The sequence below is a fragment of the Danaus plexippus genome (assembly GCF_018135715.1).
Source record: "Danaus plexippus chromosome 3 unlocalized genomic scaffold, MEX_DaPlex mxdp_25, whole genome shotgun sequence".
NCBI classification, from domain to species: domain Eukaryota; kingdom Metazoa; phylum Arthropoda; class Insecta; order Lepidoptera; family Nymphalidae; genus Danaus; species Danaus plexippus.
In genome coordinates this window covers 2,556,213-2,575,502 of record NW_026869844.1, presented here as the reverse complement: position 1 = coordinate 2,575,502, position 19,290 = coordinate 2,556,213, and the positions used below count along the sequence as shown (strand labels likewise).

Below are 19,290 nucleotides of genomic sequence, written 5' to 3'. Positions count from 1 at the left end.
TAAATAGTATTGCTACTTTTTATAATCCACCGTTTCCCTGTGTAAAAGAATAAATAGATACAAAATTTAAGTAAAATTTTAAATCATATGCGTGTGTTGAGCTGAAAGTGTTTTAAACAGTATCCATAATTAATAGTTGCGAGTTTGCTGGCAACAATGACATAAGCAGATCTCTCGCTTTTAGCGCACTTCATTCGACGCAGTCTTACTGCGGCCGTCATGGAACGCAGTTGAATCGTCGTTAGTCGCTTTTATGGCGAAAAAACTGTTCAAAGTTCCAATCAAAATATTTTATTTTCACTTTAATTTATAAAACATTTAGTGGCTTAAAATAATCTTCAATAACTTTTAATAACAAAATTATACCGCGAACATGGCTGTGAACGTGTGTTTTTGTGTAAAACTGTCGCCTAACAAAAAATCGATTTTTGGATTGAGAATGAGCACCCAAATCCTTTATTTGGTATTGTTTGCCGGTTTCTTGGCGGCCAAGGCTGCTGCAGACACAGATGCGTCTTGTGCTGATGTGAAAAATATTTTTGAAAAGAAAGGAATGTTGTTAATGATCGATCTTCAAGAAAAGCCAAATTCAGGTAAGAATACCACGCTCTATTTACACATTTATAACAAGATAGTAATAAAAGATAATAATTTATCGGATCGTACACTTCAAAAATAATAAATATCATAGTGATAGTACCGAGTTAAACACTGATTTGTAAGTCCATAACTTTAACTGTGACATCTTATTTTATTTTGATTTTGGTTAAAATATTTTTTTAAGTATTTTTTAACTATTATTATTTTTTGTGTGCCTCTTGTTGGTACTCAGAAATCATGAAAGATACAATCAAAACAATAATTATTAGTGTCATTATAAACGTGTATTGTATTGGTAGAATAATAATAAACACAGGCTCAGGTAAATACCCTCCACAGCGCTCAGAGAATATCAAAGTAAGTGTTAAGAAAGAAAATCTTTGTAACATGAATCTTCAAATTAATTATATCGCCAAAAAAATATTCATTATAATTATTATGGTAATACTTCTATATTAACATTTCACTATAAATAAAGTTCGAAGCAACCAAACAATTTGACATTAAGGTGTAGTAGCCATTGTTTCCATACAAATTATAGGACCCCCGCCGTTAAAGAAATCCCACACTTTACCTGTTCGTGAAACATGTTAAGACAAGAAGTTTTAATATATTGAAACCGTTCAATGATACCCCGACATTTAAAATAACGAAGCATATTTAATGCCGTGAAATTCCCTGTTGACGTTTATTATTTAATAATATTAATTAAAATCGAAATCACGGAACTTTATTGTTTGTAATTTTCTTTTAATTTTTTTTTCTGTCTTTGATTCTTTAAATAGTTTAATGTGATTAATTCTTTATGTGGAATGAATAGAATGATTTCGACTTTTCGAAAATAAGTAATAGTGTTTATCGAACGTGGGTGTCGAATTTGACGCGTGGGCATATTATGAAACTGTCGATGGCAACACAAAACTCCCAATGCTTCTGCGAAACATAATAAAATGCATTAACTCAACGCGTTTTATCTCGAAGTTAAGTCGAATTAAGCTGTATGTACTAAACTGGAGTCGGCTTATAAAGAGGTAATATTGTGTGGGCGGACTCAATAGACGTTCACGTATTTTAGTGAGAGCTGTAAAATTTTATCAAATAGCAGCAGTGGATGATGAAGGCTGGCTTTCTGGTTTAACGAATTATAGTTTGACAAACATAAAGTTGATTTATAGCTAAAGGAAGTCGTAAATCAATGGATCCGAGCAAGGTTTATTTGATTTTGCAGCTGAATGTAACGCTACTTGTTATGTGTCCGAATTTATATTTGTTGCTTTTAAACAACAAACACATATCTTACGTCGCTTATGATATAATGCATAGTCGCGACTTCGACCGCCCTGTCAGCAGTTATTACTTTCAACAGTACGTATGTACTAGAAAATGCACATAACTGAACGGGTGTGCTTAAAAGATAGCAATTTCCTAAAAAAACTATTTCCTTTTAAGTATAAATATCGAACGTAATATATACAATTAAACGTAATATTTACAATCAAATAAAATATAATTTTATTTGTATTCATTTTATTAGTTTTCCAACTCTGAACAACTGTATATACAGTATATGTTGTATATAGGGTGTATGTCATATTTTAATCGTCACCTATAGCGTGTTGAAGATTTAGATCCTGTTTTGGGAGGGTTTATTAAGTGAGTTAAAATCTCAGTAATCATTTACTAACACACTGAACAACCGAAACATGATAATAAACTATTATATATTTATTACGTTTACTCATTGATTTGAATCTCGCTGGGAATAATTACTAATTATGACATTTGCACGTATATTTTTATAATGATCTATTTGTTTGCTTAGTTTTTGCAACGTCAGATAACATACACATCGTTGACCATTTCTGTTTCAAGAACGTTAAAAGATTTAAGAATGAAAAACTTCAAACGCTAACAATAGCGGTGATTTAAACTTAGTATAATACGGATGAATTATTGATTTTAATTAACATATATATATATATTATTAAGATTGGTTCAACTTTACTTGCCATATATGCTGTTATCTGATGTGCCACGGCTGTGCCGTGTTGAGCGTGTTCTTCTAATTAGTATTCAATTGTCGATCGTCGCTATTAACTGGCGTCCGCGTGCAAAAAACATTATATTCCCCTATATTATGTATGACACGTCAAAGGAAAAGGATATATTGCACCGTTGGAGTTATTATAATATCCGGATATAAGATTTGAGGTGCATACATTATTTTTTACTATATATACTTAATTATATTCATATGGCTATCCAAGATGTTCAAGGATTTTCAAATCATCTCGATACTTTTAAAAAAACCAGTCAATATCAAAACTAGATTTTTTCATTTCATACAAATTGTTATTTAATTATGTAAATTAATAAATCGAAAATCGTTTAGAGCTTAATGAATTTCGCTTACCGGTTGTTATGTTGTGTTTTTCATAAGAAAATATTTAAATGTATAAAATAACTGTGCCTTAATTTGTGTGTAATAAAAAATATTGTGAGTCGCCTGCGCCTGATATATTTAAAAAAAATGAAATAACTGTGCCTTAAGTTTAAAAGAAATTTTGGATAGCCTGTGCCTTAAGCTGAGAGTATATTAAATTATTATCGTGAAGTGAATGAAATCTTGATATAATCAATTTACTTAGTGCGCGCCTTCAAATATAGGGATGCACTTATCACAAGGGATATATCCTGTTGGTATAATTTTTTGAACGGGCTATCTATCATGTCGCAGGAGGTACATCTATAGATAACGAACGCCCACGCCGGGAAAGAAAACTTGATTTAAGAGGAAACGACTTCTGACCATCGCTTTATTTATATCCATTTGACATCTTTTTAGTTTATAAAAAGAAATTATATGACAGCCTGTTTTATATATTTTTATACTTAACACATTCTGCCATAGACATTCTATAACTTCGATTGGCAGCACTGCTTTATATATCTTCAGCGAATATAATCAATGAATAATGTAATTTGGATATTATATATACATAATACATATTTTTTATATTGTTTTTCTCTTAGGTTGGCACCGAACTTCTTTTTAAATATAATATCATATTTTTGACAGTGTCAAAGAAGTGAATTCCATTTGACAAGTCCGGACAAGTAAACAGAAAGTTCGACGACCTGTTTGTTTAACTTCCACGTGATATAGTTATTACCGATTCAACTTACCTACCGGGAAAGTTACTGCATTAATGCTATTTACATGCATTGCAAATACCTGTCCTCATGATACACGGTTTGGCATTTTTTTTTTTATTTGAACGAGACCATTATATTAAAATAAATGGCCAGTGTTGAATATGGAATTCCATCGACCAAAAAGTATAATCCGCGCTTTCACATGAACCCTTTCAATCAAATTAACTGAATGGGACTCCATCACTCACAGGCCTTTATGAGTTGGTAACGTAACCTCTTATTCTGTAATTAGGCCCTTAGATTCTTCTGGAAACAGGATGCTTCGTTGGCTGTTTCTTTTTTATTTATTTTTTGTATTGGCAACATTAACAATATAACTGTGGGAATATTTCGTACAATATTATTAGCTTTATATTTTTTAACGCTGGCATCCCTAACATATATTTTTTGTATTTTCATAATGCACTTGTTTCTCAAGTCGTAAACAAGACTGTATTAATATTTATTGTAGCCATCCTCTCGGAGGTTGCGCCTCGCGTCTGACGCAAGCCTTCAATATGCGAAATATCATCGTCGAGCCACGTTCCACGTCTATAAACATATCCTGTGTCAAAGCGGCCAAATACAAATAACACCGGCCGTAACGTAACAATACACTAACATACACTATATAACAGTATATTTAGTTAGAAATAAATAAATTTCTGCCATTAAAAATGTATAAAAGTCGAGGACATTCCGTGGGTGCAGGCCGTGCAGGTGGCCACAACCGGTATAGCGAAGCCGCTCACAATCTTTGTGCTATCCTTTACGTGGATTTTGCATATTGAACATTTTTATGTTAAGATTTTAAAACCGCCATTTTAATTGCATTCTCCTAGTTAAAAATTGCTAAACGGAAATATTTATGATTTTTGAACGTGTTATAGCCTCGAGATTTTATATAGAATATAAAAATAATAAGAAAATATATGTCAGCTGCGAACAAAAATCTCTATTCAGTATCATTTTTTGATTCATAAATCGAATACATATAAATAATAAAGAGTAAAATTTAAAATAGGAATGTTTCGGTATCCAAAGTTGTTTGTTATACAAACATGTATGTACACGAACATAGCTCTGCATGAATTATAATGGCAGGGATGTAAGTCGTGTCAACGGACTCGTATTATTATTATGTGAAAATGGACAAGTATCGATTGCATATGAACACGTTTGAACACAAAGATATATGAAACATGACATATTATACAACGAATTATATTATGAGTTTAATATGTTGTTTGCTTTATTACAGTTTGCAAGTGAAGTGAATTGTTAATTAATGATAATAATATGTAACCAGATACAATGGAACTCGTTAAGTGTAAGTTTTTTTTGTGTCTTTTGTGTATGCAGAATCTGAATAATTGAGCCACTAACGAACTGACGTGAAACAGAGTTATTATTGAGATTTAATATATTTGTTGTTTTTTTTTAATAAAAATCATATTAATCATTTAAGATGATACGCATGTTAATGAAAATATAATTTTTTTATTACTCTATGAGTTTTTTCATCACAACCTTCATTTTTTTACTGCAGTCTTATTGTGTTTTTTTTTTTTCTAAATATAATCTGAATGGACAAGAATAGAAGCAAACTTATACGATTGATATTAAAACCCGTATAATAACGTTCAATAGTTGTTCACATGATTTAACGGAAGTCATGTGTAATTCTATCAAGCAATATTATTTTTATGCATTGAAGCAGATTGGTTTCTTGTAGAAAGTTTTCTCATAATCGATTAATCGATACCATTATTGATTTATTTTAATTGATATTTAAGATATTAAAAAAAACGCTATAAAAAGAAGAAATCGTTCTTCACGTTGAATTTATGATTCTTCGGTAAATTTGTAAATAACATCGATTGTGATAATCTTATAATAAATGGTTGCTAAATGCAAAACTGTGCAAACATTCTATAAACTTATTATTAATCTGTGGTTAATAACTATATTCTGAATATATCTTTAATCGTGTTTATATCAAAGGATTATTCAAAGTGTTGACATTAGCGATTCGATTGTATACGAAAATATGATACCTTTTAGAGGCGAGTTATGACGTGGCGAAAACAGAACGAGTTGGAATCGATTCCGTGCATTCCACGGGCACACGGATTCCTCGGTAAGAATGCGACCCCGCGGCCCGGTAATGATAATAATATCGATTCGCTGATCGATTCGTCATCGTCCGATTTACTTAATGGAATATCTATCGTGGGAATCTCTTTCAGATGTTTGTTAAAAAAAAAAGAAACGTCAATTTATTTTTTTATTATAACACTTATTACATCGATGATCTGTTTTATACATACCAGCCAGTGTGTATATACAGCCAGTAAGGATTTATACAGATATCAGATATGGAAGCCGGGGTCGCCGGTTACGGTTATATAATAAAAAAGTGTACATTTTGGTGAGTCCTGGAGTCGGTCGGTCGCATGGGAGCGGAATGCGGTCCGGCGGGGGCGAGGGCGGCGCGGCCCGGTAAGGCCCGTTTTCATTATGGCCGGCGTCTCGTTACTAACACTAATTTACTCACCGTTTTATGGTATCTTATATTTATTATTCAATGTTCTCGCTGATTTGCAATTTATATATAATATATACGTGTTCTGGCCGGAGAGAATTCAAGTTGAACAATTGTAGTTTCCTCTTAGTATATTATACTGTATCGTGGAGTGGGCAATAATTATGAGGAGTCGAGGGAGGCCGATCACCTCCAGCGGACGAGACCGTGTCGATAATCACTGTTGCGGATTGCATGAAAATGTTCGCCATCACACCGAGCGATACTGTTTTTGTCACATTTATATACGATCGGTGTGGTTTGAGACAATGATGGCACGAGACACAATATTACAAAAAAAGCTTTTGATACAACATTATGCGTACTAATTATTATCTTAATTCCTCAAATGCGAGAGAATTGTAGGCATTTCTGACTACCTATATTTGAAGTTTTCAAACAAAGCGTTATGTTATGGCAGATGACATATTATGTTTCCGTGGCAAAATTAATGGTGACCACAGGCGATGTAGGCGTTTCAAAAAAAATACACAAGAAATAAAATAAAAAGTAGTGTATATAGAATAACGAATCCTTAACAATACAATGCTCTGTTTTCACAAATGTTTCCTTGTTGGTGTCTTTCAGATACAACAGATGTATATTGAGATGTAGTGCCGTTTGAGTCACTTAATTAGATGTATTGTTCTGTTACTATGTAATATTATTATGCTATTAAGTCTGATTCATCTTAAAGTTAGAGAAGTAGAATATTTGACACAGTTTCGATATTTTATTATTTTATTTAGGATATAGGTAAACAAAAAATTTGATTCTATGTAAATCCTATTATTAATCCACGCGTACAATGTACGATACTGTAAATTTTATTTTTTATCTCATTATAAATTTTTATATTTATATTATGATTGATAATGTATTGTTAATGAATGGGGATGACCGAAGTCGTGTGCCAGTGTCTAGTGTTATAGCGGAGGGTGTCAAGAGACCAGCGTCACGTGGGGTTATGAATGAACGTGGACCCCCGGCGGTGTGGTGGGGTGGTCGAAGGAATTCCAAAAACTTGAGTGGGCGACTCGCGCCAACAAAAAACGGTCCCCGGGACCCGGGATCGAGCGCTTTCATATCACAAATTGATTTAACCAACTCTCAGGCGTCTCCCATGGAATTAATTTGTTCAATAATATATGTTGAATGGAAAATAAGATTGATACAATCATATATATGCATATTCAATGTACGTGTTAGTTTTCATCTGTGTGTATGGCTGTCGGATGTTAGTGTGCGTTATTAATAGTGTTCGCTGTTCACCGACATCTGTATTTGTACTTCACAGAGTGACGTTTGTTCCAAATGCACCTCAAAAGCCTCTCGAAACAAGCGCTCTCTCACCACCCTGCTCTACTTTAACGTACATTGTTATAATGTCAATGTGCTAAAATCTAAATTGGTGCTATTATAATGGTTTTATAACCAAATATTCATGTTTTTATAGTGTTCGATGTATAAAATATTTCGAATTTCAATAGGTTACGCTAATTAATTCAGTTATTGTGTAACAATAATTTGGTTAGTACCGCAATTGTTTGTGATTAATTCAGTTTAGACGTTATCGATTATAGGTTACTTACTTTAGGTGAGACTTACACTCCACGTTTCGCGTGCAGCATTTTATATCGTATCTGATAGTTATACTTATTAATTAGCTTTCCATATAAATTGTAGATAGTATTCAGAGCTTATCTAGTAGACTCGACCCATTAGCTATCTCACCATCTATACAGAAGCTAATGAGCATAGTCTCGCTTTGTCGCCGTCTACCAAGGGTTGCTGGCTTCAAGGGCTGTTTGTCCACGCAAGGCAAATGTTTGTCGCTGGTGCTTGGTTTCATTCCCGCGATTCCAGGTGATACACGACCCCTACACTCCAAATCCATTTCCAACCGTCTCACCATCAGAATAAGGATCATATTTCATTTCTTTTTCGGTATACAAATCTTACTTTTCATCTGAAATGTTATGTATCAAAGCGGTATCACTGGAATGAGTTTTTATATCGCTCGCAAGACAATATATGGAATCATTTTAATTTATGAAGTGTATGTAAATGAATTCATTGATTTATTTTTTAATACATAAATAGAATAATTTAAATATGGCAATGTATATAAAATAGTTATTAATATATGTTTATATAAACACAGGTTCGTGTGAGTGCAACACTCACAGATCATCGCGTCATAAGTAACACTAAAACTGTAGTTTTGTGTTTAGGACCGCTCCGGTAATAAAAGCCTACCTGCCAATGTAGATGTTATCTCGTTCAGTCAAAGGCGCCGACGGAGCTCTGTATCTGAGCGCTCCATACAGAACCTTGTATATAATAATATAAAGTTAATTTTCGTTCGTTATTTTTCTCAGCTTTTGTCTGATGGTTTTTGTTGGCGGCGCATTAGTCATAAATGATATTGTTCGTCTGTGTGTTATGAACTGTTTGTGTGCACAAGGATCGCTCGTTGAAGAGCACAGCCTCGTACAAACACGTCTACACTCGTCCGTACAGGTTTTAGTCTAATGATATTAAAGATTTGAATTTAATTAGTATTGAAGAGGTATTTTGAACTTTTTACTATATTCAAACTAGTTCCATCGGTGTCATCGTAATTAAATATTTTGCTTTACTTTAATTTATTTTAAGATATATTTTATTGTGTGTGAAGTAAAATAAATTAAATTGTTGATTTTTTTATATATATTAAGTAACAATTTCAGCCTTTGATTGATGGTTCATAGTCAGGTCGTCTGAGACGATACGGGACGAGTAACCTTAAAGCTATATACCGCAAGTTTTCCGTTCAAAATATTTCGTGATACGATATTCTTTTTTACAATAAACTTATTTACTCGTGCAAAAAAGCTAGGTTTAAGAAGTTGTCGATTCATTTACAATATTATTATTATATAACAAAAAACATAGAAAAAAGTCAAAACCACGAAGTTAAATATTATCATGGCTGAATAACATCAGATTGGATACAAAAAAAAAAACTCGAGAGATGCGGGCTTTCAATTAACGAAGACATTAAAACGGGTTGAAATACAAACGGAGCAGCTGCATTCAGCCGATTTGGAAAAGGAGGTTTAATATTGGGATTGTTAATTTCTGCAAGGTGGTAATAATTCGTTTATTATGTAAATTCTATGATAAAAAATATATTTTAACCTACTGGAAGCTGACCGTAGACTGAGCTAGGCGCAACGGATGTTCTATTTATATTTGGCGAAGCTCACTCTCTACTCGCCACATGCCAGGCTTCCTGTAAATACTTCGCGAAAATCAGCTGACGATAAAACACATTCACGATGTCTTACATCTACACTTCAGTACAATTAACACTCCTGTGAACTCAATACATGAGATTGGATCAGAATGTTTGGTACAACATGTTCCTGTTGTTTTCTGGACCTCTCTATATAAAACGATATTTGTACTTGATTCTTTCTCACGAAGTAATTCACGGATTTCAAAAATCACGAGAATAGTGTAATGTGTATGTAAAATTGTGTTGAAGGTTCAAAGAAATTGAACTGGAATTATGTTTTCCTTAAATACTTTACGTCTCATCTCGGATGATTCACTCGCTCTTCTTACTCATCCGTTGAATGTGAGAGATCTTGTCACAGACACTTAATATATTAACATATGACGGGTTGTTCATTCATAGACTTTATTTTCCTCTAACAATAAAATCGTGTTATCAGTCTGTATGTTTGTAGACTTTTGCATTTCTTCCTACTCTACGCTATATCACTTCATGAGTCACGCTATTCGTATATAATTTCAGCGGTAAATATTTATTTATTTCTGTGTTTCTGGAAGTGCAGTCGAAGGTGACCGAATCAGGAGCATAGCCGAGTGTTATGATCAGTTTATATTAGAGCATATCCGAGAAGGACGGTGGTTTGTTTTGATACTGTTTAACGTTAATCGCGTTAGCTTCGACGAACTATAAAATAAACATACCGTCACCAAGCGCTCCTCTAACCTATTTATAATATATATAATCGTTTATATTATATAATCGTTCTAATCGAAATACTACCACCTTGATCGCATACTATACAATTTAATGTAAATTAATAAACTCGAAAGTGAACGTTGTCAGTACGTGTGATACAACGTTAGCCGAGCCATTTCAAATAGTGCGTAACATTAAGATTTTTACTATGTGTCTGTGGACAATTAGTTATTATGCACGGATCGCGTGTGTTGAGATTCCGTCATAAAAAATATGCGATCATCCAACCGTTGTCCACGATCGGCGGAGTGCACTGCTCTTAATAGGGGTTTTCACCGTGACGAAAACTTTGATAGCATACGAGCTGACGTAACGGGAATTAGAATGACTCGCATAACAGAATGAGCCGTAATATTGACCTAATTATGTGCACAATAAATGATGCTCGGTTTTATATAAAATAAATAAGTATACAAATGCAAAACGCTTGATTAATTCCAAAACTAATATAGATCACATTTCAAAGATACATCAAATAAAAAAAAAGTGTGAAGTCTCTTAAATAACATTTATATTATTTGTATATTGTTTTTAAATAGTTGTCACTTGTTTTAAGAAAACATTGGTTACAGGGCTCGTTCAATGTAATCTTTCGTGATACAACTACGATTATTTCTAGCACTTATAGTACATCATTACTATTAATTATCCCTTTTAATTGTCATTGTAAACAACTTATACGTGTTGTATACATATACTCAGAAAGTTTACCGTAAATGTATTTACCTTATCGTATAGAAAACTACAATAGCTGAAGCTGTGAAGGAACGTTCAAAGGAACTTCTTAAAAGATAAGTAAAGATAAGGCCGGTTCAACACGTTACTCAAACTTATTAGTTTAGCGTCTGTTAGAATACTATTCAGTATCTTGCAAAACCGTGGTAATCGATTCAGTTAACTAACTATTAAGCGAGCTTGCCTAATTCTGTGCTACAGAAATGTTGATTTAAATTTTAAACCGTATATAATGCGCTGCCTTCGAATCAATAATTAATTAATAAACCAAATATATGTATATTTAAATTGTAATGTGTATAAGGGAAACAGAAAAATTCGTATAAAACTAAAAGAACAAAATTTTTTAACAGAAAAATTAAAAAAATATAACACGCTACGTTGATTTTTGTAAGAAACGAACTCGCTCAGCCACCGCTCCCCATCACACGACACTCGGACTTAACAGCTTATACACAAGCCATTATATTGTAAGCTTTTCAAAATATAAGTCATTTTATTCCACCGGTCGTCCAATTAAGCGAATTATTCCATACATGCTGTATACGATTTATTAGCGCATACCAAGGCCTTATGCTGATTTACCGGCGACAGCGGCGCCGCGTCTTGCTCTTTGAATTTTTATTACCGATGTAGTTAGCATATGAATTATTTATGAAATATTCAATATAAGCTATGCTGCTCGTATCGTATCGTGTTTATCTTTAATGATAATAATAGATATATTAAGATAAAGATAGATGAAACAACGGATTAATTATTGATAGATGTTTCCGTCGCGGTGACCGTGTTACCTGTGTGATGTCTGTCTGTTTGTCCAAGTGTTATATATATGTATATTTATATTGGTACAGTTGTATCGAGGCATTCCGATTCAGGCATCTCGTGTTCCGAGCGTTTCAATTAAGGAATGCATTCGTATAATACATTTACCCTTTGATCGCACGCCACTGTGCTGGTCCGCTCCGCGTTTAATGCTATTTGTATTGAATTACATATATTTTATAATCGTGAAGGAATATTATTAGTTATTTATTGTACTGTAATAAATATATGAGTGTATTAATAATTTTCATATAATTATCGTTCGATAATAATCCGGGTTTCACTACCGCATTGGATCGAGTTAATACGTCGTTTAATATAGTTGTAAAATTTTTCATTTTCTACTTTCTATATTATACCGATGGAAAATATATATAACCGTTTTTTCTATGGCTTTACGTATAATATTGTATATATATGTATGTGATACAGCTTGAATGTTATTCTATTTTGTTAGTTCTCATCCAGTGTGAACACCCTGTGAACTTCGTGGTATAATGTTTATAAACCGGTGATAGTGTTGTCTGTATGGGATCGTAATCCACAATGGTGCCGTACTGTTTGCAGCACATAAACAAAACAAGGTACAACTTAGATGCAGATTAGATATCACATAGAGGAATTCGTTTAACACGACCGACTCGAAAATAACTTTTAAAACTCTCTGAATTAATAACTCTTGTATTTAGTCTGTGCTATAAATAATTTATTGTAAATCTAAGTGTAATTAAAAATGTTGTATATAGAGTTACAAACAGTGATCCTCCTACTTTTTGTTTCGCTTCACAAAGCCCGTGCATTTTAATAGCGAGTGCTCTCACAGCCCTCAACGTCTTCCAACCGTTGATGTAAACTTTACATATTTCTATAATAACCAGGCCGCTGTTTCTTTCAAGAATCGTGTGTGCGTTCGGTTCTCGAGTCTCAACCCTTTGAACGTCATCACAAACACGTCTATTTGCGGTGGGATATTGACCGCACTAGCTGTCTTTGTTTACTCTACACCTCCGGAACGCTGGCTAAAGATAGCGGGAGGCGCATTACGATACGCTTTAATTGTCGTCCGGTTATTATACATATATATGTTTTTTTTATTTTTAAACGGCTGCATCTATGTTGTTGGCGGCCAGTTTTAAAACTTAGTCATACCCAAGGAGTTCTTATCTGTTATTTTTATTGCACGCCTTGCGATCGTATTATAAGTGTATAATAGCGATAATGCCGGTGGTTCCCCATTCATTTTTTTTATATTATACCGTCGGCACGCTCATATTACTTAGCGATGGGCTAATAAACACCGTTTCTATTCATGGTTCGGATCCACGGCCGTGGGGTCCCTTCCTGTTTGAACAAATATTTTCTAACTTTCGCCCCGGCTGGGAATGTGCGGCCGTTTAAAAAGAATATAAATGCAAGTTATACAGTCGTACACTTCTTTCAAACGATGGACTAACAAAAGATTTTTTTTATTCTAATATAATTAAATAGCTATATATATACAGCATAAGGAAAAAAAAGAACATGTGAAACAAACAGAAAATAAATAAAATTAAAAAAAGCTTATCCATGTTTTTTCTATAAGTTTTTAATTTTTACGTAGACGTTGCAGTTTGTGCGTTAATCTCTTTGGCCTTAATACTCGTACTAAAGTGAGTCACATTATCTATCAGAGATGGTCATTCGATTATAACACGTAAATACCTGAGATAAAGATGTTAATGGCGTGTACTCACAGTTTTTTTTATTCTCACAGGTAAGGACGTGCTTCAATTCTTTAAGGGATTTCGCTTTGTAAGGTATTTGGAATGCGTCACATTTCCTTTCAATCGGAATTTTTTTTCACTTGTTTTATTATAAAGTACTTAAGTATCTTAGTACAAGAAAAAAAGTAACATTACTGTGGACTAGGAAATAACGAATTGAAGTCTCCTGATATTATCTATCGATAGAAATCATTTGTAATGTGTATTTTATCTTTTTAAAAGAATGTTTCATAGTGAATATAATTTATTTTTTTTACAAATAATGATGTTTATGATAAGAAGATTTGTGTGTGTTTGTGTACGTAGCAATAACTTCGTTGGTTAGTTTGTTTTCATAACTTAATTTATGGTATAGGAATGAATCCTTAAAGTAAACATGACCGATGGTTGCCCTGTAACGACCGGCAACAATTCGATAATATATATAATTATATCTTTATTCGTAATATATTATGTTATTTCTCGACAAATATGTTTTTTCTATAAGACGAAATCACTCGTTATATTTAGATTTTAGAGACATTAAAATTGTTGCCAGCTTAATAATAGACGCTGGCGTTCATTGTAAAGGTTCTTTACATTCAGCCACAAAGACTTTACAGTGGCACTTCACCTAAATGCTTGGATCCGAAGCGTCGACCCCGCGGCTCTACGGAGGTTATAGGTCGGACGAATAAGACACTAAAGAAGTAAACTATATCGTAATATAAAAGTTATATTAAAATAATTATTTTTTCTATGTATATTTTTTAATTAACAGCAAACAGTCAAAGTTAGATCTTAAATTGCGAGCGAATGTTATCTTCGTCGGTTAGTTTAAGAGAGAATTTCAATTTGTACAAAACTTTCTGACAAGCGACAATAGCGGAGTTTGAAATTATTTAAATTTAGAATCGGGTATTAACTTGAAATACTTTGAATTTATAATGTCTCTTATAACTAGCTGGCACATAATATATTGTACAAAAAAAACCAAGAGTGTTTTATATTATTCTCATTAACCTTACATATGAGACCTCTTTGTTCTAATTATACAAAAACGTTAGTGATGTTTTTTGACATTATCCGGCAGTGATTTGAAACGATCTCCTGAAGTGACATATCCGAGTGTAATTAAAACACGGGGGTTAACGAACCGTGTACATCGCTGAGTCCCCAGCTTTCGCATACTTGCATATTATAATTATCTGAATGATTTTAAACTTTCTTATTCAATAGATCGATATATCTTGATCAAGTTTTTGAGTTCTAATTTCAAATTAAATGATGTAACTATGTAATTGGGTTCTAAATTCTAATTTCAAATTAAATAACATAACGTAATTGTTATTTATTTTTTCTATGTGAAAGTACTCGTTTTGGTTATTTTAAAAGAAAATTAGGACCTTTTAATATACTTGTAATATTCCTCTGACTTTACATATCGGATACAGCCAGTGAAGTCAATGTATGTATGTCCGAGGATCCGTTGTGAGTGATTTCAGAACAATAGCTAATAGAAATTCCAATAATAAGTAGTCCCCTTTCATCTCCGACACCGCTTTGAACCCAACTTCACAGACAAATGCTTGAAATTTACGTAACGTTAGACACAGCATGTTTAGTACAAGTCTGCATCGTTACACTACACACGGGGCGTTTCCCGTTCCTCATTCAATAATCTACGTTAATACTATAATATGCTAGATTTATAGGTGAAAAACTGTAAATGCTCCGTATTTAGTGTAACAATTCGAAATTGTGGTAAGAATACAGATCATAAAGATAATATTGAGTTCATCGTCCTTCAAAGAAACGCTCGCGAATAGCTAAATCCACAGTTCAATACAAAGTAAACAGAAATATACAAATTAAGCAATTAATTCTCTAAAACACGTAAAACACTAGCCATTATGTCAATATATTCACACAATTATAGTTGAAATGATACAAACATCATACTGTTAGCAAACGGACGCGAAAAGCTTTTAGTGTGATTAAAAAGGCTCTGCTTCGTAAATAGGTCCTGTTTACCGTAACTTATGCGAGAGAAAAATATTCATGAGCAGTCTATTATACTCTGATTAATAAACTTTTGTGTATTAATTGAGTAATTTCAACGAGATATTAAATAATGTAAATAATATGTCCAATTTGGGCCGTTGTGCGTGTTATGGCTGTGTTGACGAGTCGATAGTTAGTGAGGCGGTCGGATAGTGAGTGCAAAGAGTCGTCATAAATCACGCATGTCTCTGATAGTAACCAATTGATCTCATTCCGAGGCTATATTAATTTGGAACAATAAACAACCGTACGTGTTGGCCACTAGGCAACAGCTATGACCACGATACAATGTGTAATTGAATTTTGCGTCTCAAATATTTCTATGGCCTTTAAAAATCTGCCCGATAATTAGCTTCTTAACATCGGTACTTCAGTTTTTAATGTAATCTTAAGTCAGAACATTTGATAATCAACTAGAAAAGCTTCGAAAATATTTAAAAACTAGGTGCTTATGACCCAAGAATGGTAGTTAAATTGAATGTTCCGGAATGTAGCTGACTCTGCATAACAATAAAGTCTGCTTCAAACAATAACACGGTAGGGCGGGCTGGATTGGACAGAAGTTTCAACAGAATGCGAAGGATTATCACACAAAATGCTTAATCAGTAAGGGCTATAGTGGCGCGCCGGCACCAGGCTGGTGTCTGGGCGTTGAATTTGTGTATTACGTGAGATGCTTGCCGGATTCATGGGTCGATGTGTCTCTAATGTCACATTTCACACGTGGAGATATTTGAGGTCCGCGATGTTAGATAGTCTCAAAGATCTCTATATATGATAACTGTATGCGTTGCACTACACGTGGCCGAATGCCGGAGTATTTGGTAGAAATTGAGGCATCAACTGTAATACATACGTGTTGTTCTTCATAATGTTCCTGTTAAATGGAACAAAGGAATGTCTCGAGACGTTTTTGGATATCGCAAGTCTAAAGTGCAGTCTTCTCCATAAAGGGCGTCTACTTGGATGTGCACTTATTTGATTGCTTGGAATCCCGTCCGCTTCTCGTTACAGAACTCATGATGTGGGATTGCAGCCCCGCTATTGTTTCCATGATGTTTTTCGATTAAGGCCGACATAAATTACATTAACATTTACGCCGGACATCTTAAGCATGCCAGTGAACTTACAGATTTTCTACCAATTAATATTTTTTGTGCCCCAAAAACATGCCACAAAAATCCGAATGGTCAGAATTCGGGATCGAATTGCAGAATAAAATTTTCTACATATAGGTAGTGAGAAAGATTCGATGTTGTGTGTCTGAAGCGTATCATTAGTACACTATTATATTATCATCTGAAGTGTTTATCTTTTATAACCTAACTGTATTCGATCCGTTATACCTTAATTAAAGCCTTTTTGGTCCGAAAACGATCAATCTTTGTTGCTGCGAACCTTTTCTTTCGACGTGGCCAATTTCGACGCGGCTAATTAAAATGGAGTCCTCGGACGCGTCATCCTATATTTATCCCCGTGGATCTTGTATCAAGCTTTGGTTTAATAAAATAAAAGGAGCTCTCAGGTTATGACTAACGCCTTGGTTTACTCGACGAAAAGGGTTCAGCCGCGTGTCTTCAAAAATGTTGCAGGCTTATATTTTTACATCAACAAATATGTCTGTTTTGTTAAGGTTTTAGCTTAGAACCTTCAATAGTTGATAATATTTTTGTTGCGATGGAACAAACGACTGTAAAGAACAATTAGGAGATCCGACAATATGTTATACTCAATTCAATAGTCATAATCAAAAGCCATTGAACGTATAAATTTGATGTTCCAAATGAAGAGTCCCATTTGTACACCAATCAATGATCAGTGATAAATCATGAGCGACAGTGATGTTCATGAACCGAAAAAGAATTGCATGAACCAGGAATTTATATGTAACTAATTAATGAGAAATAAATATAGCGTGAAATAAACACAGTAAAGGGTAAAATTTAATTTGATTTCAGCTATAGAAATCATACGCTTATATGTGACACAATAAAACCGCTCAATATAATTCCCAGTATAAATCCCCGTCTAGCTGTAAAGTCATATGTAAAGTGAAGTGTGATGATCCTATCTCCCCGGATATTAGCCACTTCATCAGTTGTCGGGAACTTTGGATAAACAGTCGTGTGAAATGCGGGTTAAGGGCAGATAAGGAGGATATCGTGACAGCATTTTGGTTACGTAACTCGTTTCACTCCTTTTTTTTAATTTGGCTGGAGTTCTATTAATGTGAACCTCCTTGTATATATATTTTTTTAATCGGCTGTATAATAGTGTGCCTATTGCATTTTAATTATCCACCGGCCAGTATCATTGTGAAGTACGACATGGAAGTTAATATTAAAAACTTCCGCTCGGAAGAAGCGTCCGTCTGTGACCGAGTGAGTTCGCTCGTTCCGCACAATTATGCAACAGCAAATTATACAATATTCACTTCTTTAATTATTACACGAAGGACCAGAATTGGATGTTCCAATATTTGTCTGTAGCTAACTTATAAGTTTTGATTTAGTTCAATGAGACAAAGTTTTTTTAAATTATCGAATTTTCGTTATTTCTAAACATTTATATAATTTAACAATATATTATTAATAAGATAAATACATTGAATTCACTCAGTTCATTACATATTTTTGTTTAATTTAATGGCCATGGAATGTTCAAATGTATTTTTTAAATACATTACTAATAATTCTAGCTGACATTAGTTTAACGTCGTAAGTTTTGAGTGTGTATAATCCTGTAAGTCTTATTGATGACTTCATTGTCCATCATAATATTGTGTGGGGTCGCGGGTGGCCTACGTAATTATAACTCTATTACTCTATGGTCCCTCCCAAAAAGGTTACAACCGCATGCTCTATTTAATCTACGGTTTATTCCAAAGAGTTTACTACGTTATGGCTGTGACTCATTTTAAATGGTTACTCTTTGCTCAATTAAGGTGGTTTTTGTTATAAACAATTTTTTTTTGTTTTTGGATTTAAAAAAAAATATTGCAAGTTGTTTCCTCGATTACATATTTAAAAAATTTTTTTTTTTGTATTTAAGCGAAATTTTAAATAATTTCCTGCATTCTTTTATATCTAAACAGAACTATAGGATCTTTTAACATGGTTTCAAAAAAATATCGAAACATCGGGCTAAAAATTAAAACTATAAACAATATATACGCTAGTTAAAGCTGAAAATTTTGTTAATTTTATTCTACTATAATTATATATAGTATAACAGTTTCTAGACAGGTATCTCAATATCGTGTTACTGTGATAGTCTCATACTATTAAGTATTATACCGACGTCGGTGGTCTGTTCGTCAACTATTAATTTTCTCAAATATCTGCTGTTGTCATTGTATCACGAGATAACGGCGTGGTTCCATTGTTCGTTACAGTCGGTCATTATAATTTATAAAGCCTCCATCTTAACAGAAGTCCACTGGAATTATTTTTGATAAGTTTTTTTAATATTTAAAATAAACACTATACGTTAATGCAGAATGATAT

The 19,290-nt window shown here is 33.4% G+C and overlaps 1 protein-coding gene across 1 annotated transcript in view; it reads left to right on the top strand.

Moving 5' to 3' along the window:
• The first annotated feature begins 192 nt into the window (after nucleotides 1–192).
• The window catches only part of LOC116769304 (glypican-6), a 37,818-nt gene continuing 18,720 nt past the window's right edge, over nucleotides 193–19,290 (top strand). The window contains exon 1 of the mRNA XM_032660359.2: nucleotides 193–593. Coding sequence (XP_032516250.1) covers nucleotides 374–593 — 220 coding nt within the window. The 5' untranslated portion in view covers nucleotides 193–373. The remainder of the gene's footprint in view (nucleotides 594–19,290) is intronic.